This window comes from Harpia harpyja, chromosome 3 (assembly GCF_026419915.1).
Source record: "Harpia harpyja isolate bHarHar1 chromosome 3, bHarHar1 primary haplotype, whole genome shotgun sequence".
Classification (NCBI taxonomy): domain Eukaryota; kingdom Metazoa; phylum Chordata; class Aves; order Accipitriformes; family Accipitridae; genus Harpia; species Harpia harpyja.
The window spans coordinates 42,892,689-42,920,394 of NC_068942.1; the positions used below are offsets into that span (position 1 = coordinate 42,892,689).

The 27,706-nt window shown below is 47.6% G+C and overlaps 1 protein-coding gene and 1 long non-coding RNA gene across 5 annotated transcripts in view; one reads left to right on the top strand and one right to left on the bottom strand.

The window, feature by feature from the left end:
• The first annotated feature begins 946 nt into the window (after positions 1–946).
• Positions 947–23,172, top strand: LOC128139626 (uncharacterized). Of its 3 annotated transcripts, XR_008234447.1 has the most exons (5): positions 947–1,631; positions 15,271–15,406; positions 16,983–18,577; positions 19,495–19,810; positions 22,821–23,172. It is a non-coding gene; the product is annotated as an uncharacterized LOC128139626 (long non-coding RNA). The 3 variants fall into 3 exon arrangements; XR_008234445.1 differs by having other exon boundaries at positions 16,983–19,810; XR_008234446.1 differs by lacking the exon at positions 947–1,631 and adding an exon at positions 10,756–13,312 and having other exon boundaries at positions 16,983–19,810.
• RGS6 (regulator of G protein signaling 6) overlaps positions 23,166–27,706 on the bottom strand; it is a 293,004-nt gene continuing 288,463 nt past the window's right edge. For both annotated transcript variants that reach the window (XM_052782295.1, XM_052782294.1), the window contains one exon: positions 23,166–27,584. In XM_052782295.1, coding sequence (XP_052638255.1) covers positions 27,534–27,584 — 51 coding nt within the window. In that variant the 3' untranslated portion in view covers positions 23,166–27,533. The remainder of the gene's footprint in view (positions 27,585–27,706) is intronic.

Genomic DNA, 27,706 nt, shown 5'->3' on the forward strand with positions numbered 1-27,706 from the left:
ACCACTTTAGTATATACCCCTACTGGGGGAAGAAAATCTATTTGACACTTTAACTGAAGTCCTTCTAGAGCAAGTTATGCTGTGATTGAAGCTTTCAGCATTTTTCTGGCACAAAACCTGTATGAAACAATAAGAAGTCCAAACTCAGCAAACCACAGCTAAGGTCGGGGGGGGGGGGGGCGCAAACCTAGCACTGCATAAGCAGAGGGTGAATGTCCCATCCACTTCTATGGGACCAGGATTTCACCTCTAAGAGCAGGATCTTCCTAAGAAGTTACAACAGTGATTGCAAAGACTGAAGGTGGCCTTTTGCAACAGTAGAAATTGATTTAATGGCTTTTTATTATGTGCTCCCAAAAGGCCCCAGTGCAACTATCTGTTTTGATACCACAATAGCTCACTGCTGTGCAGCCTCTGCTTTAGTGATTTTTTTTTTTATACGCCCACCTTATTCCCGGGAAATAAGAATCCATAGGAATTGAAAGAGCCTCCTCCCCAAGGCTGCCTGCCTGTGCTGAACGGAAGAAAGACCCGTCAGTCTCGAGGAGAAGCTACGGAGAGCAAAAGTACCTCCCCGGCAGCCTGACCTTGGCAAGGAGACAGGGGACTCAACATTCGCGACAGGCGGCAGCTCCCTTTAATAAATATTTCACAGCAGAGAACGGCAGACTTGGGGAGAAAATGGAGGGCAGGGTTCAGCCTGTGACGCAAGGTGATGTGACCGGACCTTGTCTAGCAGGGCTGGAGGCCACCTAATTGGCATTCCCGCACCATGCTTATGAAGAGCATTCTGTAGTCCTCTGGGAATGCAAAAATAATTAAAAGGCCCCTCAGCATGCAGTGTTGCTAATGGGCTATTGCCTGCCATGTGATGTTTTTGTGCTCAATTAGAGCTGAGCAACACAGACTGCTAAAAATTCACATCTCCCTCCGAGAGACACCTGGGTGGACCAAGCCTCCTCTTCTGCCGCACGATGGCCCTTGCCGTGCATTGCCCTGCAGCTCTTGTGATAAGGAGCTGAAGGTAGAGGCGACAGCTAAGCTTCGTGCAGCAGAGTACACATCGCTCTATTTACTGTGCTGCAGACTGAGCTCTGGCACCGGGAGCCCGAGCGAGCGAAGATGGTCGGTTCAGAGCAGTCATACTAGCACACCCAGGCACCTCCACGGTGACCTTGAGCTGCAGAATGACTGTGCATATGGTGTGAAGCAAAGGCCCTGGATCTCTTCCAGGCAAGAGCTCGCTCACGCATTGCATGTCTGTGTGGACTTCTGGCTTCTCCTAGCACAGTGCGAGGCTTAGTCGGTGCCAGCTGCGTCTGCCTGGCAGAAGAGTTTCTCCAATACCCCCCCCTTTCTCTGTGCAGATCCTCTACGAGATGATGCTGAGAGACCTATCAACACCTTTTGTGTTTTCTCAGGAGGGATTTGGCCACCTCAAGGCAATTTCTCTCTGCAATCTCAGATTTGCCTTCTGTCCAGGCACCTCTTTTATTTACCAGCTCTGCTGTGGAGGCTGCCTTGCCAGGTCTGTGTGCCTAATGCTTTGTGTCTGATGCTCTCACAAGCCTCCATTCACTTTGCAAGCCGTCAGTGCTTCGTTTGGGCCAAAACAACAACTCGTCTCCAAGGTATGATCGGTTGAGTATTCATGGGCTAAACTTTAGGTAATTAGCATTGTTAATGTTCTTTCTGTGATATTACAGCTGTGGGCCTCATTAAAATGTTCTCCTGGGAGAAGCCAGGCGAAGAGTCAGGTGTCAGCTTTGCTTCATGTGGAAAATCCTGCCCGTTATTCTGAGAGAATTATTTGTTTAAACACAGGATTTACACACGACGGTGTATTTAATCCCCAGTGCTTCTGACAGTCTGAGAGGTGGGCTGAGCTGCTGGGCAGCATCTGGTGTGGCTCAGATGGCCAGCCCCTGCAGCAGCCTCCCTTCCAGGAGGATACCTGGCCAGAGGGAGGAACTCAGCAGCAAGGATCTTCATCTCTTCTGCCTAGGAAAGCCGGTGGGGTCCTCCCCAAAACACAGACGGCAGGCAGCAGGCAGGACCCCGCAGGCTGGTCTCCCCCGGTGTCCACGGTCTCACCCCATCGGAAGGTCCTGTCAGGTCCTACCCACTGCCTGGCCAGCCCCAGCCCCAGCAGCTGCCTGGAGCAGCGGGAGACTAATGAGTGCTTTTAAAAGAAAGGAGGAAGACAAAAGGCCGCCTTCCTGTGGCACCACCAGCAGCAGTGCTGGTCATCCCAGCCTGCCTCTGTATTTTATACAAGGAGTGGGAGAGTCAAGCACGTTACCACCCTGGGCAGGGGAGTTATGCCCCAGTAAGAGGCCTGGAGGAGTCCAGGGACCTCAGGGACTGGGCACGACACATCTGTGCTCTGCAGGAGGCTCTGCATTTGCTCTGCGACCTTCCTTAGTCCTTTTCCCCAGGCCTGCCAGCAGCCGGTTGGGCAATTATTTATGAACAAGAGTTGAGCTTCTTCAGCTGAAGGTGGTAGCTGTGGACAGATGTCAGTGCAACACATGGGCACGTACCAGCTGTTTGCAGGCTCTGAGCACAGGCAGGCAGAGATGCCCATTAACAGAGACAGAGATGTACAGAGATGCGTGCTGGCTCCAGACCTGGCCTGCCAGTAACTGCACAGACTTTAAAGCATAAATGTTGGTGCCGTTGTTATTTTTTTAGCTTTTGTTAAATTTTTTAAAGTTTCACCCAGTATCGCTTACGGGGGTGCCTTCAGGGGAGCACGGAGAGCTGTGCTTGTGCCTGGGGAATGGCCACCTATGTCGCTAGCTTGAGTGCTCAGTCCCAGGCAAAGGCTTGTGTTTTGAGATACTACACGTGACTGTCATCTTGCCACCATCTGAAACCAATGGCTTCAACTTCTAGGTAAGTTTCTACAGCAACAGATTTCGTTGCTACTTCCCTTGGGTGCTTTGGCAGGCTGCTCAGATGAGTAATGACCATGTCTGAAAGTGTCTCCCTTCCTTTCCATTTTAGCTAGTTAAATGTCCTTGCTTCCCATGGGTCTTCTTTCTGCCAGTGGGAGTGGTAGGTAGGTGGCTGGAAGAGCAGAGAGATGGAGAGATGCAATGGAGGTATCGGGTTCCTGGTGCGAAGAGAAGTTGAGGGCCTGGGTGGGAACGAGGGATGGCAACGGGCGAGTAGGAGGAAGCCTAACAGGAAGGAAAGTGGGAGAGAAGAGGCTGCAGGATAGGGATGGGGATGGAAGATTACCTGGCTGCAGGGAGAGGATTTATACAGTGGGATGCTGCTTTGCATCAATTATGCAAATCACCTGTATGCGTTGTGCAATCTTTTCTTGGGTTTGCTGTTGGGGTAGAGGAAGGCTGGCTGCTCCCCACGCTGCCGCCGCTGCCACCGCTATCAAAGGAAACTATGTCCTTCCCACAGCTCTGCTGACACCATCAGCTGTCAGCACCCAAACTCATATGCAAATGAACAGAACCGCCTTGATGTCTGCTGAGTTAGAAAAAAAACAACACAGACAAAAAAAACCCTTAAGGGAGAAAGGGAAATTGGGCTTTGTCTGGTGAAGACCTGTAGTTCAAAATCTTTCCCCAGCACCCCAGACAGTCCAGAGACTCACCCTCTAACACATCATTTTCAAGTTGCTGTGGCAGGGCAGAGTAAAAGCAAAGATCCCCATCTCTCTGGAAGCAAATGTGGTAATGGGGGTGTTAATGGCCATCTGTCTGTCTTACCAGCGTTCTTTAATAACTTCTGTTGCATTTCCTGCCTGGTTTTTGCCCAGCTTCCAAAGGAAAGAAGACTAGTGCTGTCATGAAATCATCTGCTTCTAGCTAATGCTTTCTAAACTCCTCGGTCATTTCAGCCAAGTATGATAAAACCATGTAGTTGTTAGGGTCTTATAAATTTTATGAAAACATATGGATGAGCAGGGAAGGGAGAGGGAGTGCAAAACATCTTGTTAGTCCCTTCTGAAGGAAAGGACGCAGTGTGACATTATACCATATTAAACACTAGGGACCGTGAGAGAAAGATTATGAATGCCACAGCTGAATGGAAAATTGCAGTTGGAGCCTGCATCTTAAAGGCATTGGAGAATCCCATACAAAGCAATAGAAAACCATAGAAAATAACGTGTTGTTTCTTCTGCTGCTCATGGAGCATCATCTCGCATGCTGTGGTTGAAAGATAAAAATGTCTGTTGGAAATTTCACAGTGGACAGCACCAGGCCAAGAACACAGTAGGCTAAATGTAATTGCCTTGGTCAGCTCTTCTGGTAAACACCTCAGCTGGTTCATATCGGAGTACCTCCACTGAGTCTGCTATGCTGTTTTACACCTGCCGAAAGTCTGACCCATCAAATTTTGTGCTGAGGGAAGTGTTTTGTTCTTCTTTCACTAATAAAAGTGTAATACATCAGCAAAATTACCTGTTAGACCAGGGTCTACCTGCTCTTTTAGGAACATTTCACCAGAGCTAAATCCAGTCAACATCCCTGTTCTGGACCTTCTCAGAGCTGGGAGGAGCCTGGAGCAGAGGAATGGCACAGAGTAAAGCTTAGGAGGATCCAGTTTTTCTCTTGGGCTTGTCCAAATATCCATAGTCCATCCATGTCCAAGCTTTCAGTGTTTCCAGAGGTGGCCTGCATTTCAGCAACAGGACTAGTGAAGAGAGGTGTCCTTCCTCAGGAGGAGTTGCGCACAGCACTCTCTGCCCTTGCGCTGCACAAATGCCTCTTGGAAAAATTTGACTCCTTCTGTAGCCAGGGCATGCAGCCAAGTCAAACTGCAAAATGTGGGTCCACATTTTGGCTGGTGCCTGGTCAGGGTATTCAGAGCAGAGCTTTACCTTGCCTTATGGGTTGGAGGCAAATAGCAGAATTCAGAGGCGGCAGCACTTGCTGCAAAGCCTGTGCCATAGCCAGCCCTTTGTACGCCTGGAGCAGAAGCCATGGACAGAAATTCCACGTAAGAATGGGAATCACGTAAGAAAACCAATTTTGTTTCAGGAGAATTCAGAGCAGGTTTTTGTATGGTGGTAGCGGCCAGAACAGCGCGATATCGACTACTAACATCTTTACTAATAACGCTAACTTTGGAGAATCGCTGGGCACAGGGATTTTATCCAATTTAAATGTAGCTCTCCTGTGTTTCCTTTGCTGTGAACTTGTGCGGATGAAAGGAAGAATAATAACTATCTTGCAGACAAGCAGTTCCACGTACCGGAGATTAGTAGAGGCACCGGTGAGGCGCAGGGCTCCTGCCGGGTGCTGACATTCCCGTAGCGCTGAGCAGAGCCTGCATTCAAATTGTTCTGAGGAGAGCCGGCTCTTCTGCAGGGGCCATGCCACGAATGCGTCAGAGACCAGGCAAAGGGGTGCTCATCACTCACAGCTCGCCAAGCGCAGGGGTGTCCGCTCGTTTTCTGCCTGACGGACTGGTGTGTGCATCCTTTCCTCATGCTCTGGTGCACGTGTGCATTTCCGTGTGCATCTGTGTATCTGTTTCAGGGCTGACATGTTCATCTGATGATACATATTTAAATAATGTAAATAATTGACATGCAATAAGGAAATGTGCTTTATCAAATGAAGCGAGACCAGGCAAGGCCCAGCATCAATTCATATTCATACACTGTGCATTTCCTCCCTGTTTAATCTGTGTTTTAAAGGAACCTGTCCCTACTGGGAATTCCACTGCCAGCCCTCACCGGCCTTGTTTTGTGCATAGTATGCCTTCAAAACTAATCCATCCTCAAAGCCAGAGGCTCATGTCAGCTTCATTTTGAGAGCGAGCATTTAATTTTTGCTTGCTCCTGTCCTTTAAAAAAACTCCAACATTTAAGCTAATAAAGGGGAAAGAGCAGGGAGGGAGTAGAGAAACAGCAACCTGACTTTCCATCCATCCCAGCTAAAGCCAGCATTTTATTGTGAAGATGGATTTCTCCTTGCCCACTCTCTACCCTGTGTTGACATTAGGACTCTGTGTAAGGCTCCTGAGGCCCATTTCTCCTGGGTTTAAATTCAATGCCCCTGCACTTCTTTCTTCTGCCTTTAAAAGTTTCTTCTCTCCTCTGCTTATTTTGTACTGGCAGCATAAAGTTTTGAATGACCAAACAGGGACTGTAATTTGTAGTGCCCGGTGATCCTGACGACAAGCGCCAGCTGAACAGTACAAATCTTCCCTAAATCCAGCTTGCCTTTGATCCAGCCGTGTGTGTACCCTTTTCAGTCTCTGTGCCTCCAAACGTTTGTGGCGTTCCTTCTTTGTTTTGGGGAATGTGTGGAGCAGCACTTTTTTATTAATTGTGTGCCGCAGCCTGCGAACAAATTAGCATGTGTGCACAAAGGTGCTTTCCTGGCCACCCTATCCGTGCAGCTACGCTTAATTGGTGTGAGCATGGCAAGGGAGAAGCTGTCAGGCAGGCACTGTGTTTAGCTTCCCTCTTTCTTTCCCTCTCACTCAGGAATTCAGCTACATTATTTTTGAATCACAGTCTCCAGGCATCTTGCTTAATTTATGCTGCAACTTTCTCATCGTCCCCGGAAATGCAATTGGAAAGAAAAAATCCATGCAGAGGATCTTTAGGAGAGGGCGAGGGGAAGCTGCCGATGGCTATTATGCAGTGATACAATCAGCATGAAGAGTGGCTAGTGCCTCTGAACAAACAAGTTATCGGTAAAAAATGGCAGCTTTGATCAATTTGTGTTTTCATTTGTCTCCGTGTGAGGCTGTAAGCCTTTAACTTCAAGTCCAGCCATTAAACTCAGGCTGCTCAAACTCAGGCTGCTTTTCCTTGAAAAAGGACTACGTGGAAAAAACTCTCTTCCCCTCCACCTCTCTGTTTCAGGCATTTAGGATTAGCACAGCATCTCTAAGCTTATGCCTGCTGCTTCTTCACCTCCTTCTGAGCCTGGGCATTTGTCTTTCTTTGGCCTGTACTGCTTTCCTGTTTTCGCTCACATACAGACCACGAAGAACCTGCACGTCTTCAGTGTTTTTGGCGGGGTGGGCGGTGAACGCACTGCTGGCCAGGGAATACACCTCGAGGAAACCTGCTGGAGCAAGACCCAAGCTCTTTGAAACTGCATGAGGGAGCATTTTGTGCACTTCGCCTTGGGTATTTGCAAAGCTGCAATCTGGAGGGAGAGCTTCTGCCACCGCACCGGGAATGTTCCCCCAGCATTTGCCGCCAGGGTTTGTGCCTCCTGCGGGGCCAAGGGGGAGAAGTTTGCAGCCATCCCTCAGCCAGGGTGTCCCCCAGCACATCTCCAGCTGGAAATCCTGCCACAGCAAGTGACCCTGGCATCCCACCCCTCACAGGGGAGCAGTTGGCGGGAGCAGAGCACAGCACCATCCTTTCCCAGCACCAGTGTTTTTACTGAGTCGATGGCCCAGCAGCACTCGCTGGTCTGTAGGGCTGCAGGAGAAAGGAGAAATTAGCATGCATGTCCCCATGCCTCTTGGGCCCACAGCATCCAGGTCTCATAACTCTCCCTTTCTCTGTGCTGTCCTGATGCCTCTATTGTTTCTCATCAGCTCTCATTATGTTGATTTAATGTCTTCTGCCTTCCTGGGGCAGAAATAGCACTCGTCCTTCCCCTGCATCTTCAAGACAACGCTGTGCAGCTGCAGAAAGTCCTTGAGAGTGCATTAGTGGCAGCTCTGACCCACAAACATCTCTTACTTATCTGCTCCAGACAAGAGATTGAATTCCCCAGTCCTACAGACCATAATGAAAGGATGAATGGGAGACCAGGGTCGTTACCTGGGTAAAGCAGAGCTGTCATGCTCTCTGCAGAGGCGCTGATTCAGGTCCCCCTTGGTGACACCACTCAGGTATATTGATGACAATTAGGAGAATTGGTTTTGGTACTGTCAGAATGGTGCCGGTTGCCTGTTTGGACTATGTGTAAATGAGCAGGATCTCCACAGGGCACAAAATCCCCGGGAGGTGCAAGACTTGGCTTCTCCATGCTGCCTGCTTTTCCAGTGCTGCATGTGTGCAAGGAGGTGTATACTGCCCAGGCACTCAGTAGAGGGAGAAACTGAGGCACGCTATGGCGTGTCTCAAGATAGGTGCAAGAACGGCAGGTTTAGTTTGTGCTGAAATGACACAAACATGTGATTCTCCCAAGGCCATACTCTGTAATAGAGGATTCATTCAACACAAAGCTTTGGCTCACTTGGAATGAAGGACTTGCTCAAAGATATTGCTGGACTCAACAGCTCAACACCTCCTGTAGAGTTGTTCAAAAGGTAACAAGCTCATTTGAAATGTGGCCTGAGGCTTGCTTGGAAGCTAGCTCCAGGCTGAGAAGTCTGCTTTGCCCACCAACATCCTGGCCCAGTGCTGACTGCAGCCTTTCTCCACCTGAGCTGACTTGATTGTAGGGCAGCCCCAGGCTCCCTGCAAACCCAGGACCCCTGTGAAACATTCATCAGTCCTAGACAGCCTGCAGCTGAGCCCAAGCTTAGCTTTGTGTCTTGCACGAACTGAAAAGCCAAATATATTTTCCTTGATTTCACCGCACCTCCTGTTCTTAGTCTTTGCCTCTTATATGCCATGTCACTGCTGTTCGTTTTCTCCTAGGGACAAGTCAGGCAGGCAGTGGCATCTTGTCCTGCTGTTTCTGAACCCACCAAAGTCTTCAGTAGTTTTTTACAGAGGTGGTCCCAGCTCCTCTGGTTTGCAGTTTTGTGCACCAGCATCCCCTTTCCTGATTCAGGGCAGCCTGAGCCAGGAGGGATGATTTTGTGCTGGTAGTTGGAAGCTGATGGGGAAGACAGTATAGGAGTTTCTGGGCTTTCCAGAAACAGTCACCACGGGGAATTTTGTGAGCATAGAAGGCTGGACAGCCAGGGTCTCTGGCCTCAGACAAGAGCCACCCTGGTTCCCTGCCAGAAGCTCTTCCTCATCCCTCTCCTTTGGGTTTCTGCCTGCTCGAGGAGACAGGTGAGTCATGGTCTTGAGGAACTGGCATGGGCACAGAGCCAGGGGAGACCAAGGGCAAGCAGACAATGATGGGAGGTGTCATGGGAATAGGTCAAAGACAGGAGGGCAGAGAAAAGAGGGAGGAAAACTCAAACAGCCTTCTCCTGCAGTTTCCAGGGAAGACAACCTTATTCTCAGCAGTGAAAAGGTTAATTCCCTTGACAACCTCTCCTCCTCCTTCCCAAAGTCTATCTCAGACATAATCAAAGTATTTAATTAATATTGCACTAGTCCAAATAAGTACAATCATCTTCCAGGAGTATTTACATGTCAGGCTATAATTAGCAGCCTCCTTGGCACGAGCCCACATGAGTTGACAGGTCACGGTTTCCATTACATACTACATTTTTCCATATCATTGCTCAGTCATGAGTGTCTATGAAATGAGTTAACCAGACTCAGCAAAGACGAGGGATTGAGTGAGCCATGGTGGCAACCAGAAGAGGAGCAAATGATTTTTCTTGTCAGGAACTTGCTGAGAATCATTAACACCTCAGTTAAATGACAACCCCCTAAACTATATTTTTTTTTGAAGTATGGTTTTCAAGTAATCTGAGAAGTGGAATTTCAAGATTTCTGTATTTCCTAGTGATGATGAACCATGTCTTCCCTGACTGAACTTCTTTCGCTTACTGACATGGATGGTAGCACTTTGTCCATCCTACTGGAAGATGTCTCTTGCTCCAACAGAGGCAGATGGGTGAAGGAGGTATGGCACTTAAAAACCCCAAAATGTTCTTGAACATCTTTTCCCCCTAGACCTTGCTGTTAGCTGCTCAGACACAACAGGACACATAAGGAAGTACAATTAAGCTTCAGACCAGAAATGAACTTCTTCCTGTGGAGGAAAGTTATGTGGTTGTGATCAGAGCCTTTGGGAGGCTGAGTCCTTGAGCATCGATGTCCCCGCACTGCCCTTGCTGAGATTTTCCGGCTTGTCATGTCCCATGTATTGCAGCTATGTCCCATACATTGCAGCCATGTTCCATACATTCCAGTCAGGCAATGGTTGGGCTATGCAAACGCTGCAACTGAGAAGCAACAGTAGAAAGGAACCCTTACACAACTTAAATACCAACAGTCCACTTGGTCTGACCCCATAAAATAAGGCTTAATTAACTTAAATAAACTTAAATAAATTAACTTCATTAAATTCTGCAACTGTAGTCAAGATGAGCTTCACAACATTGGTTTTTTCCCTCAGGAAAGACACCACCAGCATTACAGTGAAACTAGCTTAGGATTTTATTTACCTTTGCTATAACCTATTGCTTTTTTTTTCTTTTTCCGTAAAATTTCGGGCGGGTTTCCCTTATTTCAAGAAACTGTTGCTATAGATAACCTATATACAGTCAAAGAAATAACAGCTTTTATGGAGATGCCTTATTGTAAGTAGAAAAGCAGTACAGGTCATTAGAATACATAAAGTTAAAATTTTCAGTGAGCAAGTCAGATAAATAGACATTTTCCTGCAGAAAGGGATTTTTTTCTGTCAGAAAATGTTAATTCATCTACCTTGAAATTTTCCACAGAAAGATGACAATACACTTGATAACAAACTCTTGTGAAACAAACCAGCAAACAAACAAAACTGATTTAAAAAGCCATTTCAACTTGAAATGTTCCATTTTGATCATCTTTAATGTCACACTTTAAACAGCTTTCTCTTAATTATGTTAATGCCAAATTGAATCACCTAATAAAAAGTAAAGTTAGAATGAAAAAATTTCCTTTTACCCAAGTCCAAGACTGGGATCAAAATGAAAGTCAATTTTTTTCCTAACAATTCAGAATTACTAGGCATTTTCTATTTCTTTGCATTCTGCAGCAGAAGAATGTTTGAACTGTGAAAGTCCCACCCTCAAGTGTAAAAACCCCCGTTTGCTACATAGTTCTTGGGAGCAATGATAGCACCTAAAAGATTCCTTGTGAAACCGTGAGATCTTTGCCTTGTCCCTGAAGGCACCCAATTGGCATATGACAGATTTGTGGTGGTGCAGTAAAAGGTACAGGAAATCTGCTGAGGACTGCAAGGTTTGATGCTGGAAAAACATGGAGTATAGAAACAGAGGCTTTATTATTGTTATTATTTTATTCAGAAAAGGTTATTCATAAATGTTCAAAATAGATACAGGCATAAATCTAGAAAAAATAGCAATGAGCAAATTCTCTCTCACCTTTTCTTTTACAAAACTGTTAGCATCCTTATTCTGTTGCTCAGATACGCATGTTGCATATTTGCAAGAGCAGTTGAGTGGGCAGAGGCCCAGCGAGGTGGGCACCCACACGGAAGAAAGCCCTCCAGTCTCCCCGTGCGCTTTTTGACTTCCTTGCTGGAAATTCTGCTCTAGATAATGTACAAGGGTTTTGCAGAAATTACGTCTCTTGGTTTGATACCATGTTGACTCCTCATTTAACTGGGTTTCTGCTTGGATGTGAGCTCCAAAGATGCCTTTTCTGCATTGCTCCTCGCTGGCCCGCTCAGAAGAAGACCCACGCTGCAGTTTGGGATGGAATGCAGCAGCAGTATGTTTTAAGGGGGAGGAGGGAGAAGGAAGGATGAAGCATTTAGAGTGCGTGCAGATTTCAAGTGGATGCCCTGCCTGGCTGCCACGAGGAGACAGGAACATTAATGCTGACCCCCACCGACAGGCTCTCTTGCAGCTGCAGCTGGATAAAGATGCTAACAAGGAAGAGTGCCTCCTTCGGCAAGGGAAAGCCAGTGAAAAACTAGCTGCTGTGACAGGTGAGGAAACATAAATCAGATGTTTTTACAGTGAAGTTTTCCTGCTGAGCCTCTTGCCTGGCCTCCCCCGATGCCTCACGCATGGCTGCCACCAGTGCCCCCGTGCTGGCAGCAGTGGACTGCCCTTCACGCCTCAGAGCGTGCGGGGCTCTATTATGCACTCACATGTCTCCCTCAAAATTGGCACCATCTGGACCACCACCTGAATGTCATTTTTTCTTGCACAGCATCTCACATGATTTGCCAGCTTGTGTTTGTGATTTGGAGGGGGTGTGTGTGAAAGGTGGTGAGATCTGGCACAGTTTTTTTTGCATAAGCAGTGCCGCTGACAGAACTTTTCTTTAGGATTTAATTGATCTCTGCACCTCTTTGGAAACCTGTGCCACTTATTCAGGGGAGCTCCCTAAATCCATGTCCCTCAACCTCCAACCAGGAGTAAGTGGAGTGCTGCGAGCCCTCTAAAAGAATAAACACATTGACCAGCCTAAAGACAACCTCAGAAATAATAAACAGCTTTTTGTTTGTAGTGCTTCTACAGGGAAAGGAAAGCATGCTGGGACAGGTCTTGGAGAGACCAGTCTGTGTTGGGTGGCTGGTGGTTCAGGTAGTGTAGGCACCCACCCAGCATCCCATGGATCAGCTCTCACTAACCACCTGCTCCAGGATGCTTAGGTGAAACAAATATTGCTCCACCATCTACACTGCAGTTAAAGCTCTGTTTATACAAAAGTAACCACAATGAGAATCTTCTTTTTAGGGGTTTTCTGTATTCCGGGACACAGACTCCTAAATCAAATTTTGATTTCATAAATCTGACAAATCCAGGCTGTTGGCCTGTTACTGTAGAGTACGTTCTTGTACCAGTGCTGCCTCTGCTACCAGCCAGTTGCTCTACGAATGGCACAGGACAGTTATGCAAAGGCCACCATTCATATAGGCTATACTGAAATGGCACCTACACACACTGTCCAGCTGTACAGGATCCAGTTATGACCTGTTTCTCTTTCTGGGATGAACAATAACAAGTACATTGGGCCACAGGGAGTGAAATTATTTGCATATACCAGTAAACCAGGACAGACCATACGACATTTAATAATGAAACTTTTAAAATACTGAGGTTTTAATCATAGTAAATATACTACTTCTTAAAGGGAAGCTTGGAAAGGAAAGTTCAGTGCCTGCTGCCTTCACAGAGACCTTGAAGAAATGAGTTGGTTGCATTGCAACCAATAAATTACAAAATTTCTAGTTAAAACCTCTTTGAAATCATGCTGCCTCACAGTGTATGCCAACCAAACAAGGGTTTTAAATGTTTTAGCATATGCAGACGCAGAGTCTTGTCACTACATGTACCATCACTAGTGAGCTAACCTGAGAGTCACACGTCTCTCCACCTTCCCTGGTACAAAAGACTGTGCAGTTGCTATCATTGTGGAAGCTCTGCAAACACACAGATATTTTCTAGATACCTGTAAGCACTGATCCTTAAGGACAAGGAGGTCTAGCTATTGCCTTACCAAAGAAGCCGATGGAGAGCCAGGAGCCATGGAGAGCAGCACCATCTCCAGGTAGGGAGTAGTCACGTGGTGACTGGGTGACACCTTCACTAGTATTAAGAGGAGAATTTGCCATTTTGGTTCTACCTAATGGTCAATATGTTAAAAAGCAGGAGTGGCCAGTGTTGGCTCCCACTCAAGGAAGGAGAAAGCAGGTGTCTTGCTGGGGAGGGCTCATGAAAGAGCCTGTAGAGGCTATATGCATACTCTATAGACATACTGCCCATTCATATTCTCACTGCAACATGCAACTGCGGCAAATCCTCCAACAAGCCTAGGGTAAGGGAAACTTCAGGAAGACGTGTTGCGCCCATTGCTGAGGAAATTCTTCACCATTCTCCATTCACCATTAACTCTGTAATTTTACCTGCTGCCTAACTTCTTTTTTTTGAGTGTGAGGGTATCACACTGCCACCTTCCTAACTGCCCAGGTCCATCCTGAGAGATAGGGGTCTGCTTACCTAATTTTTGGTTTTGGGAAACTGGTCACTCTAGGTCTACTGGCTCTGCTTCTCTCATTTTTCCAGCCAGTGACGCTGTATCATCAGCTGTATCATCTGCATCCTCCACAGTTACAAACAAGCCAGGTCCACCATGCGACAGCCGTGTAGCCTGGTGGCCTTCTGGTGGAGTCTCTGTAAAAGCTCTCCTAGTTTACAGATAGAATATATATTTTTTTAGAGACCAAGACAAAGAACATTTGCATTCCTAATTACAGGGAGGAGAAAGGGCTATGCTGCACCATTCACAGCTGAGTACAGGTAAGTGGGGTAGGGCTGTAGGTCTGTACTAATCAAAGGATTTGCCATGTCCTTCTGGGAACCAAGCAGGTCTAGGTCAGCCAGCAGAAGCTCTGCCAGTGAAGGGCCGTGGGCCTCAGCCTTTTATTTGAAACTTAACTTCATCACAATGTCAAGACCTCAGCTGCTGGTTCAGCACAACCCTAATTAAAACTGTATCTCATGTCCCTTTAACGAATGGTGTAACAAATGGGAGTAGGCATTGATCACATATCAAAAGTCAGTTCATTTTGGCTGCTCCAGTAAAACATGAGCAGTACTTGCACATAACTTCCAAATAGCTCTCAGCCTGACACACAAATGGATTAAGACACAAACACAGAGTTAACTCCAAAGAAACTTAAGGAAAAACATGCTTTTGATCAAGTTGCTGGGAGAAGAGGTACTTTTCCTTCCGAAGTGCCTGTCCTAAATTTGAGTAGAGGATGGATGGATGGATGAATGAAATAAGACAAAAGAAATGATTGAAATCACTGACACATTGCTTGTTTTCAACAGAAGGAACTGGGTTGGTGGTTTTTTGGTTTTTGGTTGTTTTGTTTTTTTCAGAAATAATCAACCACATCTTCCATGAAGTCCAGGGAGCCAACAATTGCTCTTTGCCTCCTAAAAATTGAGTCTTGGAATGGTGCCAACTCTCAGAGTAATAAAGTGCTAGCCAGTGGCAAGAAAATGCAGTTTGATTTATTGTATACCTTTAAAGTGAGTGGTAGGCCTTTTCTATGTACATTAAAAAAAGCAGCCTTTTAATTATGGATTGGTTATTTCTGGTAGCCTTGAGATACAATTATTATCTGTCCGAATGAAAAACCACCTGGGTGGCAAGGCTGGAATACAGGCTTGCTGGTTTTGCCCAAACAAGGAGACTCTAACAACTTTCATGGAAGTTTTAGCTGCATAAATACTGTAGGCACATACACTGCAGCTGAATACAACCCTGTACATCCCCTGTGTCCAGAGCACAGTGAATGACACTGACTACAGTTTTTCAGCAAATAAATAATTATTTAGGCTTGGCTGTTTTCACACCCCTTTGCTTTCCAGGAATGGTCTGAGTTAGGACTTCACTTAGAGGAATGTGTCTGGAAACAGTCAAATTAAAACAAAAAATCAGAGAAAGGTTGAGCAAAACCCGACTGTAACAGTTGTGTCCATATTTTTGTGTGGCAGAGACAATACCAGGTGACCTGCATGTCCAAGGAAAACTAAGCAAATCTCCTTGAATTTCAACTATCCAATGCCAGTAGCAACCGCCTTGTGAATGAGCTGCAGATCAAGAATTTCTCCAGGAATAACTCTCTGGCAAGTAAATATTTGGCAAGTATATTCAAATAGTGAATCTTGGAGATACTGCAATCTACTTGTGGGCAATTTGTTAACACAAGAAGAGATGGAATTCGTCAAAGACATCTTTGCCCAGGAATGACAGGCTTATAGGCTAATAGAAATTAATTTTCCACCTCTAGTATTGAGCACTATTTCTGCCTGGTATCACAGGCCTTGACACTTCTTTGGCATGTGATGTTGAAAACACCCAGTCGCAATTTGTGTTTGCTTTTAAATTTACAGTTTAGCCGAGGGGGTTCAGAAATGCTTCCTGTTGGGAGTGAATTCACCCCTCCGCTGGGCCCACACAGAGTCTGCACCGTGCTTTGAAGTTCCCTGTAAAAACCTCAAAGCAGCCCGGCTGCGAGGTGCAAGCAGTGCCTGTCCCCACCTGGCCCTGGAGGGAGGTGTGTCACCCAGTACGTGACCTCTCAGGATGTGGCTGGGGCAGAGACATGTTGCCTTCAGCGTGTTTGAGGTTAACACCTTGTGCTCTGCCTGCGTTTTCAAGTCTCCCATCATCACCGTTGTGTAGTGGTAATGAGCCTAGCATGGATGATGATATCCCCGTCTATGACAATCACAAATTGCATCCCTGATGCAAGTGCGATCTTAAAGAAAAGATGCTGTATTCCAGGCCATTATCCAAGCATGCGGAGAGGCAGGAGGTGATGGCCAAGATTTACATGCACAGGAGCTCTGCAGCCTCAGGGGAGCTGAGATGGTGGGAGGGCAGCAGGTCAGGAAGATCAAAGGACTTTCTGAGTCACCAGATCATCAACTGGGTCCTTGCCTCCAAGGATGGGGACAGAGAGAGTGGGAAGAGGGCTCGCTGGGACCTCTTTCTCAACCTCCTCTCCCATGGGGGTCTTCCATCAGCTTAAGTGGAGCACCTACTTCTGCCCTGCTGAGATGAAGCCCGTTGAACCAGGTCAAACTCTGCTCCCGTTGCCGTACATATTGCCGGCAGAGACCCCACTGCAGCGGGTGCTCCTGTGGTCTGTCAGGAGAATGAGTAAATTGGATCAAGTGCACTCCCACACAAACGCTCAGCTGGGATGAGTCACTGGGAGCAGGCTGGTAATCTCAACAATGTCTCATGCCTGGCTGCAGTGTTAGTACAGCACTGAGGGGAGTACGTGTCATCTCCAGATAAGAGCACCTGCAGGGTATATTATAGGAGAAAACACATTTGCCTTATTTTATGGGGAACTTGTGCATAGAAAGCCCTACTTGACTTTGAAAATACCTGCTTGAACATATGTATGTATTGACCAAGCATGATGGTACAGTGTTGTATAAAGCTTTCTCTAACATGACTGCAGGATGGTTGTATTACATGCAAACAAAAAAGCTCTGTGGATATTACGCAAGCCCGGTTTGTGGAAAAACAATTCCAGGAGTGATCTAGGGGGTTTTAACACATTTTCTTGGAACTGTTTTCAAAAAGACCTTCACTCATTGCAGTCAGGTGCATTAGTTTCTGTGAGGACAAATGTACAGGGTTTTGAGAATGTCATGCATGTCACTAACAGAATTATTTTCTGATCCTACAGATATTATGGTTTTAAAGCCTTTGACGATCTGCTCTTCCTGGACTGGGCACAACTGCTGATTCTTCTTGCAGTGTTCGGTACGACCCCTTTCTGATGGGAGTCAGCTCTCCTTTTCAGCTACTGTGACAGAATTGAAAATGTGCCCAACAGGAAAGCTGGAGCGGGTTTGGCATTGACTCTGTCTCCCCTTGGCACTCTTGCTAGGGTAAATTTGCAACTGAAATTCCAAATTTGGCAAGAAAAGGAGGAACCATTTTCCTGGCAGCCCTCCATAGGTACTCAGGAGAGTGGATGGGGGGGTGGTAGCCAGAGAACAGATGGCAGTGTGGGATGAAGGTAGGTAAAGTGGTCAAAGATGTGCAATAAATAGATTTAACAAATATGTTACACCACAACATGTGTGACACATGCGTGTAGTTTGCCACAAAGAGCATGATGCCAGGGCGATGCCTCACTCACGCAAATGACTGGGTAATTGTGCTGTATGGATGAGCACAGCCCTTCTGTCTTCACATTATTATGTTTTTCCTGAGTGATCTTTTAAAGAAAGAGAAAGGCAGCAAAGTTGATAGCAATCTTTGAGAAACTGGCATATGAGAAGAGCCTCAGTCGTTATAGTCTGAGATGGGGATAAGGCTGAAAAGAGACATGATAGTCCACAAATATCTACACTGTGTCACAATGGAGAGTGGATGTTGATGCAAAGTGCAATAAACTCAAGATAACGCAAAAAGATACATAAAGGGAAATACTTGGGGAAAAAAATCTACAGTGCTGAACACCTTTGCTATTTGTGGCCTACAGATGGCTCTCACTGTTTTTAAACTTACTGAGAGATGGCTTTTTATTTTGTATATCAGATGTTTGTTTTTTTCCTTGCAGTAAGAATGCTTCAAGTATGGAAAAATGTGTTCCTGAGGGCATTTGCTAAGGTCCCATCCCTGGAGATCGCAGAGGCGTGCTAGATAAAGCAACCTTGGTGAATATTCAGTAGGGAAAATCCTGCTGATTACAGGGAGCAATGCAAGATGAGCTGCCAGGTCTTTTATTATCTATGACTCCATGACTATTGGTAGTGAAGGGAGTTCTTGCACAAAAGCCTTTACTGGCTTTATTTATGCCAAGGCTGCTTCCAGGAAGGGGGAATCCATCATGTCAGAGATGAATGCAAACACAGAGCTTTCTCTCTTGCCCTCTCTCTCCTTTTGGACTGTCCTTTCGTCTGACATGGGGACTATGGTGCTCTGTGTATACTCTGCAACTCGATTTGCTTAAGACTCCCCAGAAACAAAGAGACACTGAGGGCAGGATCACCTTAATATAGTAACTTGACTGTTTTCTGGGAACTGCTTGCTTCATTAGAAGAGGAAGTCGGGGGTAGGGGGAAGGCCAAGTCCCACGGGAGTGGGCTGCAGTGATGCCCCGACGGCCAGGCAGGGAGCCAAGGGAAGGACGCTGATCCAGGTCCCTTCACCTGCAGCCAGGGCACATCATTCCTGTGACCCATTAGAGACTTCAAATCCCTGGCAGATGAATCGAAAGGTCATACACAAACCACTGCTACAGTGATGCAAAATTGCCACCATATTCATCAGGTCAGTAATACCCAAGGTAAGAAAGAGAAAGCCCACACAACCAATTTCATTTCCTATTTGGTGCAGGTAACTCTAGCACTGCTCTTGCCATTGCTTCCACAATTTAGAAGCCTGTGTTTTGCTGTGCTGCTTTCCATAAGGCTCTGACAACTCTCTAATTAGACAGAAGGCAGCTAAGCCCTGCCCAGCTTTGGCTGAGAGGGCTGTTTTGCAGAGGGGGAGGCAGGGTGTAGCGGAGGAGTTCAGCATCACAGCAGAGCGTCTCTGTGTCCAGCGGCAGGTCATCACAGGAGGCCAGGCATTTTGGGTAGGGTAGCTACCTACCCGAAATGCATAACATGCAGAAGCTTAGGAATTTGGCTACAGGATAGGGCTTGCAGTTTGCAGGTGGCCCACAGCAGATGATCCATCACACTGAGCGCAGAAAGATGGGTTTTTCCCATGTGTTGGGGGTATGTGTATGAGCAGGGCTGGCTGAGGGTCCTGGCAAGACAAGCTTTTTCTAGACTGCGGAAAGCTCTACTTAGCTTGAGTTGGCCAGACCACGCCCAAAATCTGTCTGTGCCCCAGCATGGAGGATCTAACATCTGGTATCAGCCGTCGACTGAGGGAAGGACTTGAGGCCTTCCCTGCTGCCGTCTGTATAAACAAATATGCAGCTGCACTGACAGACACACATATAGAAAATGGTGTCAGAGATTTCAGCTGTCCCGGAGGTGACAGAATGGCCAAACAGTCCTCAACACAGTGTGTAGGCAAATGCTGCAAACTTGCTTTTAGCAAGGTGCTGCCACTGCCTGAGCTCGGGATGTGCCAGTCCTGCTCGTGGGCCAAGTTGTGCTGTGGGGCTGAGATTCAAAGAAGGGTGAGTCCAAACCTGTGTACACATCCCCCTCCCCCTGTTTTTGTGATTGCAGAGCAGATATAGAGCTCAGTAGCCTTGCATGTGGCAGCCCTTGAGGAGCATTTCTTTCAGCCAAGAGACTGATTCTTCAGCCGGGAAATGTCAGTTTGACAAGCCCTTCATGAGCTGCACGGACCAGCCTCTCTAAGAGCGGGGTCAGAGAAAACAAGAGTGAAGAGTGACGAGGGGAAAAGGCAGCTGAGAAGTGCAGGTGCTGAAGCAACGGGATGTGGGGAAGATCCAGTGTAACAGCGATGCCGTGTGCTGCCAGCACGACACACGGAGGAGCACCGATGCTCTGATGAGCAGAGCTGCAGGATGGCTTGAAGGTAAATAAACAAAGCAATTAAGCCTGTCCTGCAGGACAGAGGACTGCACATGGCAATTCTCTCAGTCTGATTCCCAAGATATTAAAGATGGCCTCTTGTGAGTGCTAAGCAGGGGGTCTAGTGGATGCAGGTAGCAGTCTCCCTGGCCTGTACTGGTCCCTTGCTTCCAAACCAGCAAAGGTTACAAGTCCTGCAGAGACAAATGGCAGACAAAAAAAGATGCTCTGAAGGGCGAAAGCGTAACTCCCTTCAGCCCAGTGGCCCCAAGCTGCTGTGGCTGGGCACGGTGGGGGGGATCGCAGGCAGGTCTGGGAAGCGGCACAGCCGTCGGAGCGGGATCGCTGGCGGTCACGCCTCGTAGCTCTGCAGCTTCACTTGCACAGGCGTGCATGGGCTGATCTTGAAGAGGAGAGCTTGGACTGCAAACGCCTCTCGGCTCTGAGAGCTGTGGTCAGCCACAGGTCTTGCTCTCCTGCGAGGCAGCTCACCCAGCTCGCCGACAGGCCGCTTCCCAGCTCGTTTGGGGGGGGGGGGAGCAGAGCCTTTCACAGGGTGCTGGTGCCAGGGGAAGGGATGAGGGTCACGGAGGAGAGCGCAGCTGGCAGCAGCACGGATGCGGGCTGAGGAGAACCAGGTGCCTTCAACGCCCCCCCCGCGCCGCCCCGGCATTTGACAGAGCTTTCAAGCTCGGAGCGAAGCCTTTGGTTTCCGTGTTTGCAAAAGCTGGAAGGTGCCCTAGGAAGGGTTAAGTCCCCCGCGGAGGCGGGAGGCCGGCGCAGGCTGTGGCAGCCAGGCTCCCGCTCCCCTCCCCGCAGCCCCGGCAGCAGCGAGCCGGGCGCTCCCCGCAGCGGGCGCAGCTGCGCCCCGGCCCCGGCCAGCTGGCTCCCAGCCCTGCCCGCCAGTGTCCGAAGTCGAAATCCTGAGCGGCCTGCGTGCCTGTGCGAGGCCAAAAATAAATAGTCAGCGGCAGTGACACGTTCCCACTGCGCTGGGAGGGCGGTCGGCAGCGAGTTCATGCGAGGGGACGCTTCTTCCCACCTCCCCTGCCCCGCCTGTTTTACCGGGGGCAGGCGCTCGGGGATGATGCTTCATGCCCCCCCCCAGCAGGGATGCACAGACCCCAGCTACCCTCAGGGGGCTCACCTCCACCCACCTTCGTGCTCCTCGTCCAACGGCCACCACAGCCCCTCGCCTCTCCGTCCCCGTCCCCCCCCCCCCCGGGACTCCCCTCCACCTCTGCCCCAGGGCTCGCTCTCTGCCAGCAAGGGGACGTGGCCCTGGAGAGAAAGGGTGAGCCTCTAGTGTTGGGCAAGTCCCCACGGACACAACGTGCTGCCCTGGTCTGGATGCCTTCAATCGCACCACGGGGGTAGGAGGACCTTTGGATTTTTTTCCTTGTAGAGGAAAACCCCACAGTGCCTCATTTTTTCTGTGCTTGGCCCCAGATGACCTCCAAAGAGCAGAGTGTGGCACTTCAGAATCCCAGATGCTTTTAGGGGAAATGATGTGTTGTCTAAAGCATTGTTTGAATTTTTTATCTGGTGTGCCTTAATCCACGTGGCATCAGGCTCACGCTGAATTATGACAAGGATCAGACACCCACGGTGCTGGGCTATGAAGCTATGCAGCATGTGGGAATAACCTGCACGTAGACAGATGTGAGAAATCTTGACAAGGACCCAAAAGGGGACAATCACTCCTGAAATCTCATTCCAGACGAGGATTTCCTAGTCCACCCATAGAAGGTGCTGCTCGGGGCTGGCTGTTGCCTACTATTTATGGAAAGATGGCATGGTTTAAGTCCCCAAAGATGAGAGTAGCTCAGCTTAGTATCTTTGCTGACAGATAGCAATATTCAGGGATCAATGCCATTGCCCACAGAGCGTTGTCCTCTGCCACACGAGATGTTTCAGGGTATATTCTGGGCCCCCAGGCAGGAATGCACTGGTAAATCCACTGTCATTGCTGTCAACCCTGTGTGGATGACCTGGGCACTTTTGACCAGCTCAAACAGCATTAGACTCCTTCACGTGCGACTCATTTGAGCCCCAAGCCTGCAAATTGCTCCCTAAATTCTGCCCACTAACATCCACCCTCGGCGTGGGGTGAATCCGCAGTTTCCTACTGCAAATGCGAGAGGGCAACCACGCTGACACTTGTGGCAATAGCCATAAATTCACATTAAAAAGCTTCAAGTAATAGAATAGCATTGCTGTGTAAAGACAGCCTTTGAAAAGCTTGTTTCCAAATGCTTAGCAGCAAGATTAGAAGGTTGCTGGCTCTTAGCTGTGAGCTTTGCAGATGCTAGGGGCTGGCAAAGCAAAATCTGTATCACATGAAAAAGTTGATCAGGTCTGACTCTCTCCTGCCGTGAGATTACTTTTCTCACTACAAAGCATTTCTCCTCACCAGTAAGTTCAAAGTACGTATGGGCATGAAGATAGCGTATTGTTCACCAGCTCACTGTTCTGCTGAGCAGCCACCTCGCTTGTTCTCCGTCTCAGGTTATAAACAGTGTTGAGAAGCTGCAAAATTGCTCACAGCTTAAACGACGAAATCGTGATAACCTAGCCTATCTTACCCTACTTTGAGCTCTACTTTAATAATCCTGCTTAATCATTAAACCACAGTAAGAGCAAGGCAAGGAGTTTAAGGCAAGAGCCAAGCCAAGGCGTATCAGAGCACTGCTCAAAACTTGAACTGAGCACAGTCAGCTAGAGACAGAGGAAGCCACATAAAGAGATTGCAGAGCTGTTGTGCAAAGGGTCAGAAAGATGTGGCAGAAAATTCCTATCTGTTGGGACTGGCTGAAGGAGCCAGAGCCAGCTGTGAGCTGCTCCTGCTAGTCAGGAGTCTGCAGTGGTGCCCTATTTACATCCTTTTCCCAGGAGATCATCTTGTTATCTAGCACACACACTCCATTCAAGCCTTGCTGTTGACATAGATGCTTTGACTAACCCTTATGCCTGATGATTATTGACTGTAACAGTGGTCGCTGATTATTTTCCAGAATGCTTTACCCTCCACTAAAGGGTACAAAGACAGCAAGTGGACACACCTATTCTTCGCCCACCGTGCTGCATATTGTCTTATGGCAAACTGACTTTTTCGAAGGACATTTCATACAGAGGTGAGGTTAACTTAAAAAAAAAAATGGAAAAGCAGGAAAGGAGATAATATAAAGGAAAATAAAACTTGAGAAGACACACTGCTTTGGTCACGCAGCTGGAGACACTGAGAACATGGTTAGGCCAAGCCCTGCCCATGGATGCAACCAGGACTCACACTGATTCCAGCGGGATTATTCACATGCGCATGTGTGCATGAGAGACAGAACAGATTTGGACCTTATTGCTTTGACTTTTCCAGGATGCTCAATTTATTTGTGCATTTCAGGAAACAGACCAGTACAGTCAGACGTTCTGTACCTGGGTTCCCCTTCCCCCACCCCGAAACAGAAATAATTGTAGGCTAAAAGCATCACCCATGCCAGAAGATGAGAGCGCCAAATCCTTTCCAAGGCAAAGGACTCGCCGAAATCACTGGGGTTTCACCTGAGTGAGGATTAACCGAAGAACTTCACCACAGTCTGTGACAATTTGACTGAAGAGACAATGACTCAATTTTGTATTTTCAGACCAAAATAATAGACTGGATGGGGGAACGCTCTTGCCTCAGCTTCCTTGAAAGCGGGGAGTGACAGGATTGTTATTGCTGAGATCATTCCAGAATTTGGGTTACCGTGCAGAAAACTGACTCATGTTTTGCAGTCCGAAATGGGGCGTATTTTGTCTTCATTGTCTCGCTACCACCTCTTGTAGGATTTGACTGCAGCATGGAAGCATCCTGTTATAACTTTACAGTGCATCGTGTTGTTGTTACTGTAGTAACTTATTACTAGGACACCTTGTGTTATCTTTATTGCTGCAGTACCTGATACAAATGTACCACCATTTGTCTGCACACACCATTATTACTGCCTTATTCCCCAAACTAATTTACTGCAGCGTCCTGTTGTGTCTTATTGCTGCATTATCAAAATGCTACTGTACTGCAGTGGCCTGTGTTACCTTATTGCTACATTTATCCTGGTATTATTATGTCAGCTTACTGCCACTTTTTATGGCTGCCCTGCTACCATTTTATTACAGTACTCTATGGGATCTTAGCGCTGAGTTATACTGAGAGTACATTAATCCATTTGCTTTAGCCTAACGCTGTCTGCACAGTCTTGTCGAACCTTCCCAGTGCTTGTCCTGGTGCTGTTGTGCCACAATAGCCACAAATGCTCTGGATACTCTATTATCCAAGTAACAGTGTACAGCCGTATTTCACAGCCATAGCCCTGTAAGTATGGGAAGCTCTGTAGCTCGCTTGCACAGGATGGACATCGTAAAAGCTTTCCAGACTGCCTTTCCTTGAAACAATGCCATTTAGAACATAAATAGAGGTGGAAAGCTGATTTCCTAACTCATCTTCAGGACGATGAGGTAGTTGGAAGACATGGGATGCTTATAAAGCAGCAGATTACTGCTTGCAACACTCAATGGGATACCGGTGAGTGTACAAGAGTAGCATCACTTGGAATAAGCAATGTCATTAAAAAGCAGTAATTGAAGGATACGGTTCATGTGGAAGTAATTACATGTTAGTATCATCATATGTGAAGTAAAAGACATGTGAAGAGCAGGTCATACGTGTTCCCAGGGGGAGGCCTTGTCTACTCTCATGTTTGTTTTAGAGAAATTTAGTCAGGAAATGAGGAGCAGAGCTTTCTTCTCTCCAGAGAATATGCAGCTCTGTCCGCTCAGCTAGCCATTACTGAGCAGATTAGCTTGCACGAGTGTGCATTTAAATGGCAAGCTGTTCAGCATCCAGGCCCCCTGATGTACGCCCATATGCATGCTCTCTGTGTCTGTAAAAATTCCCTCCATGCACTCAACTGTTCAAACACAGCATATTCCCCACAGGCAAAACACTGTGGCAGCCAACACGACCATCCTGCAGGAACGGAGCAGCGGGGCAGCAGCACATCTCCAAGTTAAAGTCCAGCATTGCTGCTCCCTGCACAGACCATAACCCAAATTCCACCTGTCCCGTGCACCCGCCAGCATCCTTCAGTCCTGCCCATGTGTGCCCCCATGCTGCAGGACACTGAGGAGTATCTCCATGGAGCTACCCCATCCTTCCACCAGAGAAGACCTGTCCAGCGTCAGGAACTCACTGCAAAGCAGAGACCCCCTGGTAACCCCTAGCCATCTCTCCTCCTTGCTATACACCAGAATTTCACGCTTTATGCGTACGTTCCACTCAGCAATGCTCTTCAGACCAGTTTGGGGGTTCACAGGACAGACCTCCCGTGGGAAATGCCTCAGCCTACAGGCTGGGCAGCACCGGCAGTAGAGTAGCTTGGGGTGTGAGCAGCTGTTGGTTTACAGAGCTCCAGCAATGCTTGGCAATGACACAGATGAAAACACCATCAACAAGGCTCTGAGAAGAGCCAGCCTTTGCATTTTCCTAGGGATGACGTAAGGGGACACATATGAATGTGCACAAATGGACAACCGGGCCTGTTACACGAAGACCCACTATTACCCGAGGGGACCCTTTGGCTGGGTAGGCAACAGAGGACAAATGGGTCCTGCAAGGACAGCTAAGTGACAATTTGGAGGGGACCAAATGTCCCCTTCAGTGGCAGGACACCACATGAATATCCAGGCACATCCATGATGGTTCTGCAGTCCTGGAACTCTCTTGTGTGTCATGTATGTGTAGGACGCATTTGGTCTAAAGACCTCAGACAGCAGGCTGTTTATGGGAATAGGCGTGTGTAAAGAACAAATATCATATTCAGTATTCTACTGTACATTCATGCAGCTGTAGAGGGTCCTATGGACCTTAGGTAAAATCGATTATAGGAGTTTTCTGGCGAAAAAAAAAAAAGAGGTATCAAAATAAGAAATGTCATGGGTAAAGAGGGAAGGTCCTTTTTTCTGACAGAAACTATGCTGGCCTGATTTTGTGCATTAATAGGCCTTAGATATTAGAATAATACTTGCCTCAGAAGTGAGTATTATCAGTAGCCAGCTGTCTACTTAGCTAGATGGTTTTGCCTAGGTAGGAATGAAGACTTGTAGCCATATAGCAATTTCTACCACCTGCACAAAAAGCCAATTTGCCTTGGCATGAGTGAAGAAGACCAAGAAATGTCCATTTTTACATATGCTTCAGATCTGAACTGCTTGCAAAATACAGGAGGTTTTGTGGCACTAAGTCAACTGATTCTTGAAATTTTCCTGTATAGGCAACATACTGTATGTGAATGCAGTCCATTTTCCTATCCGCAGCTAGTATACGTGGGTTTTTTAATTAAAGTCACTTCAGTTCTGTCCTCATCCTAAATTCCATACTCCCAACAGCCTGAAACAAGCTACTGAGTCATCTGCAGTTGTATTCATGGACTGTAGGTCAGATGAGTTTTAGTGGAAGCTCATTTCCTCCTGTGCTATAATTTCACTCTTACAATGGTGCTTCTCAGTGGACTCAGTTATCTGAGCATTATATCACAGCTGGGTGCGCTGCTGTTTAGGAAGGGTTACCTGGCACCCAGCGCCCTGCCCATTCACGCACTGCTTCTGCCAGTCCCATCACCATCAATTCCCTCCTCACTGTAAACTGAATTTTGACACGTGCCCACGTCAGAGTTGCCTTTGCCTGTATACACATGAGCAGATTTTGGCCCTCTGTGATTGGAGTCGGAGTCCAATTCTATCTACTTGGAGTAAAGCTTGAACATCCATCATTGAGTAAGTATGCAAAACCTTAAATAAATAGAAAATCAAATACAATATAAAACAACTCACTTTTAAATACCGCGCATGTATGTGTGTGTTTGTGTGTGCGTTACACATCTAAAACATGACTTTTTGAGCATCAGGCAGAGTCTGATCACATTTGCACTACACACACATGCAGAGCGATTCCGCCGACATCAGAGGATTTGCACCAGGATCAGAGTCTGACTCAATGGGGCAGATCCTCAGGTGATGAAAACCACTCATGCTCTCCTGACTTCAGCTGAGGATCTGGCCATCATCTCTGGACATGCTACATGCTATTGGAAGGATGGTGAGTGATGAACTTCAATAGTGCCTTTTTTTCCCATTGCTTTAGAGGAGGAGAGACATAGGAAAGAAAAACAAAGTTAAAGTCAATGAATCTGCAGGAGAAATGCATTTGAGATTTTGTGAGAAGGAGAAGCAGCTTCCAGCAGATATTTAATTAGATTCAGACGGCCACAAGAAAGGGAGCAAGTGAGATTGCAGTGCCATCTATTACAGCCATGTTTGTGCCAGGGAGAGAAGAGATGAAGGAAAAATACTGACGTCTCTCAGCTCTTCTTTCTCTAAGTTGCAGTTGGGTCTGTTTTATTAAATAACAAGACAGCAAGCCCTTGCCTCGTTGACCTTCTGCATATGGTGAAGCGTGCTCCTCCAAACCCCGGTTGGAAACAAAGAACCCGCGCGGAGCTCTGCGTCCTTACAAAGCTGTGCAGGTAGGAAAGTGTTGATGTAAACTGTGAAGAGAGGTGCTCCCCTGGTGCGTGGCTCTCCGCTTGTGCTCGTTCAGGCTCTCTCCCCCGCAGGGACCCACTCTCCCCGAAATGCCCCATCCCCAGCAGCAGTCCCAGGTGTCTCTCCCACGGGGCGGTCGGCTGAAGCCGTCAGGAGGACTGCATCAGGCCCGTGAGGCGCTTGCTCGCCAGAGACTTTCCCTGGAGGGAGGGACAGACAGACAGAAGAGACCCGGAGGCATGAGTGATGCTGTGGGATGGTTTGGCTGCGAGTGAGGGGCAGGGGCCTTCCCCCGGAGCGGGGTGCACGGCTGCCCACCCTG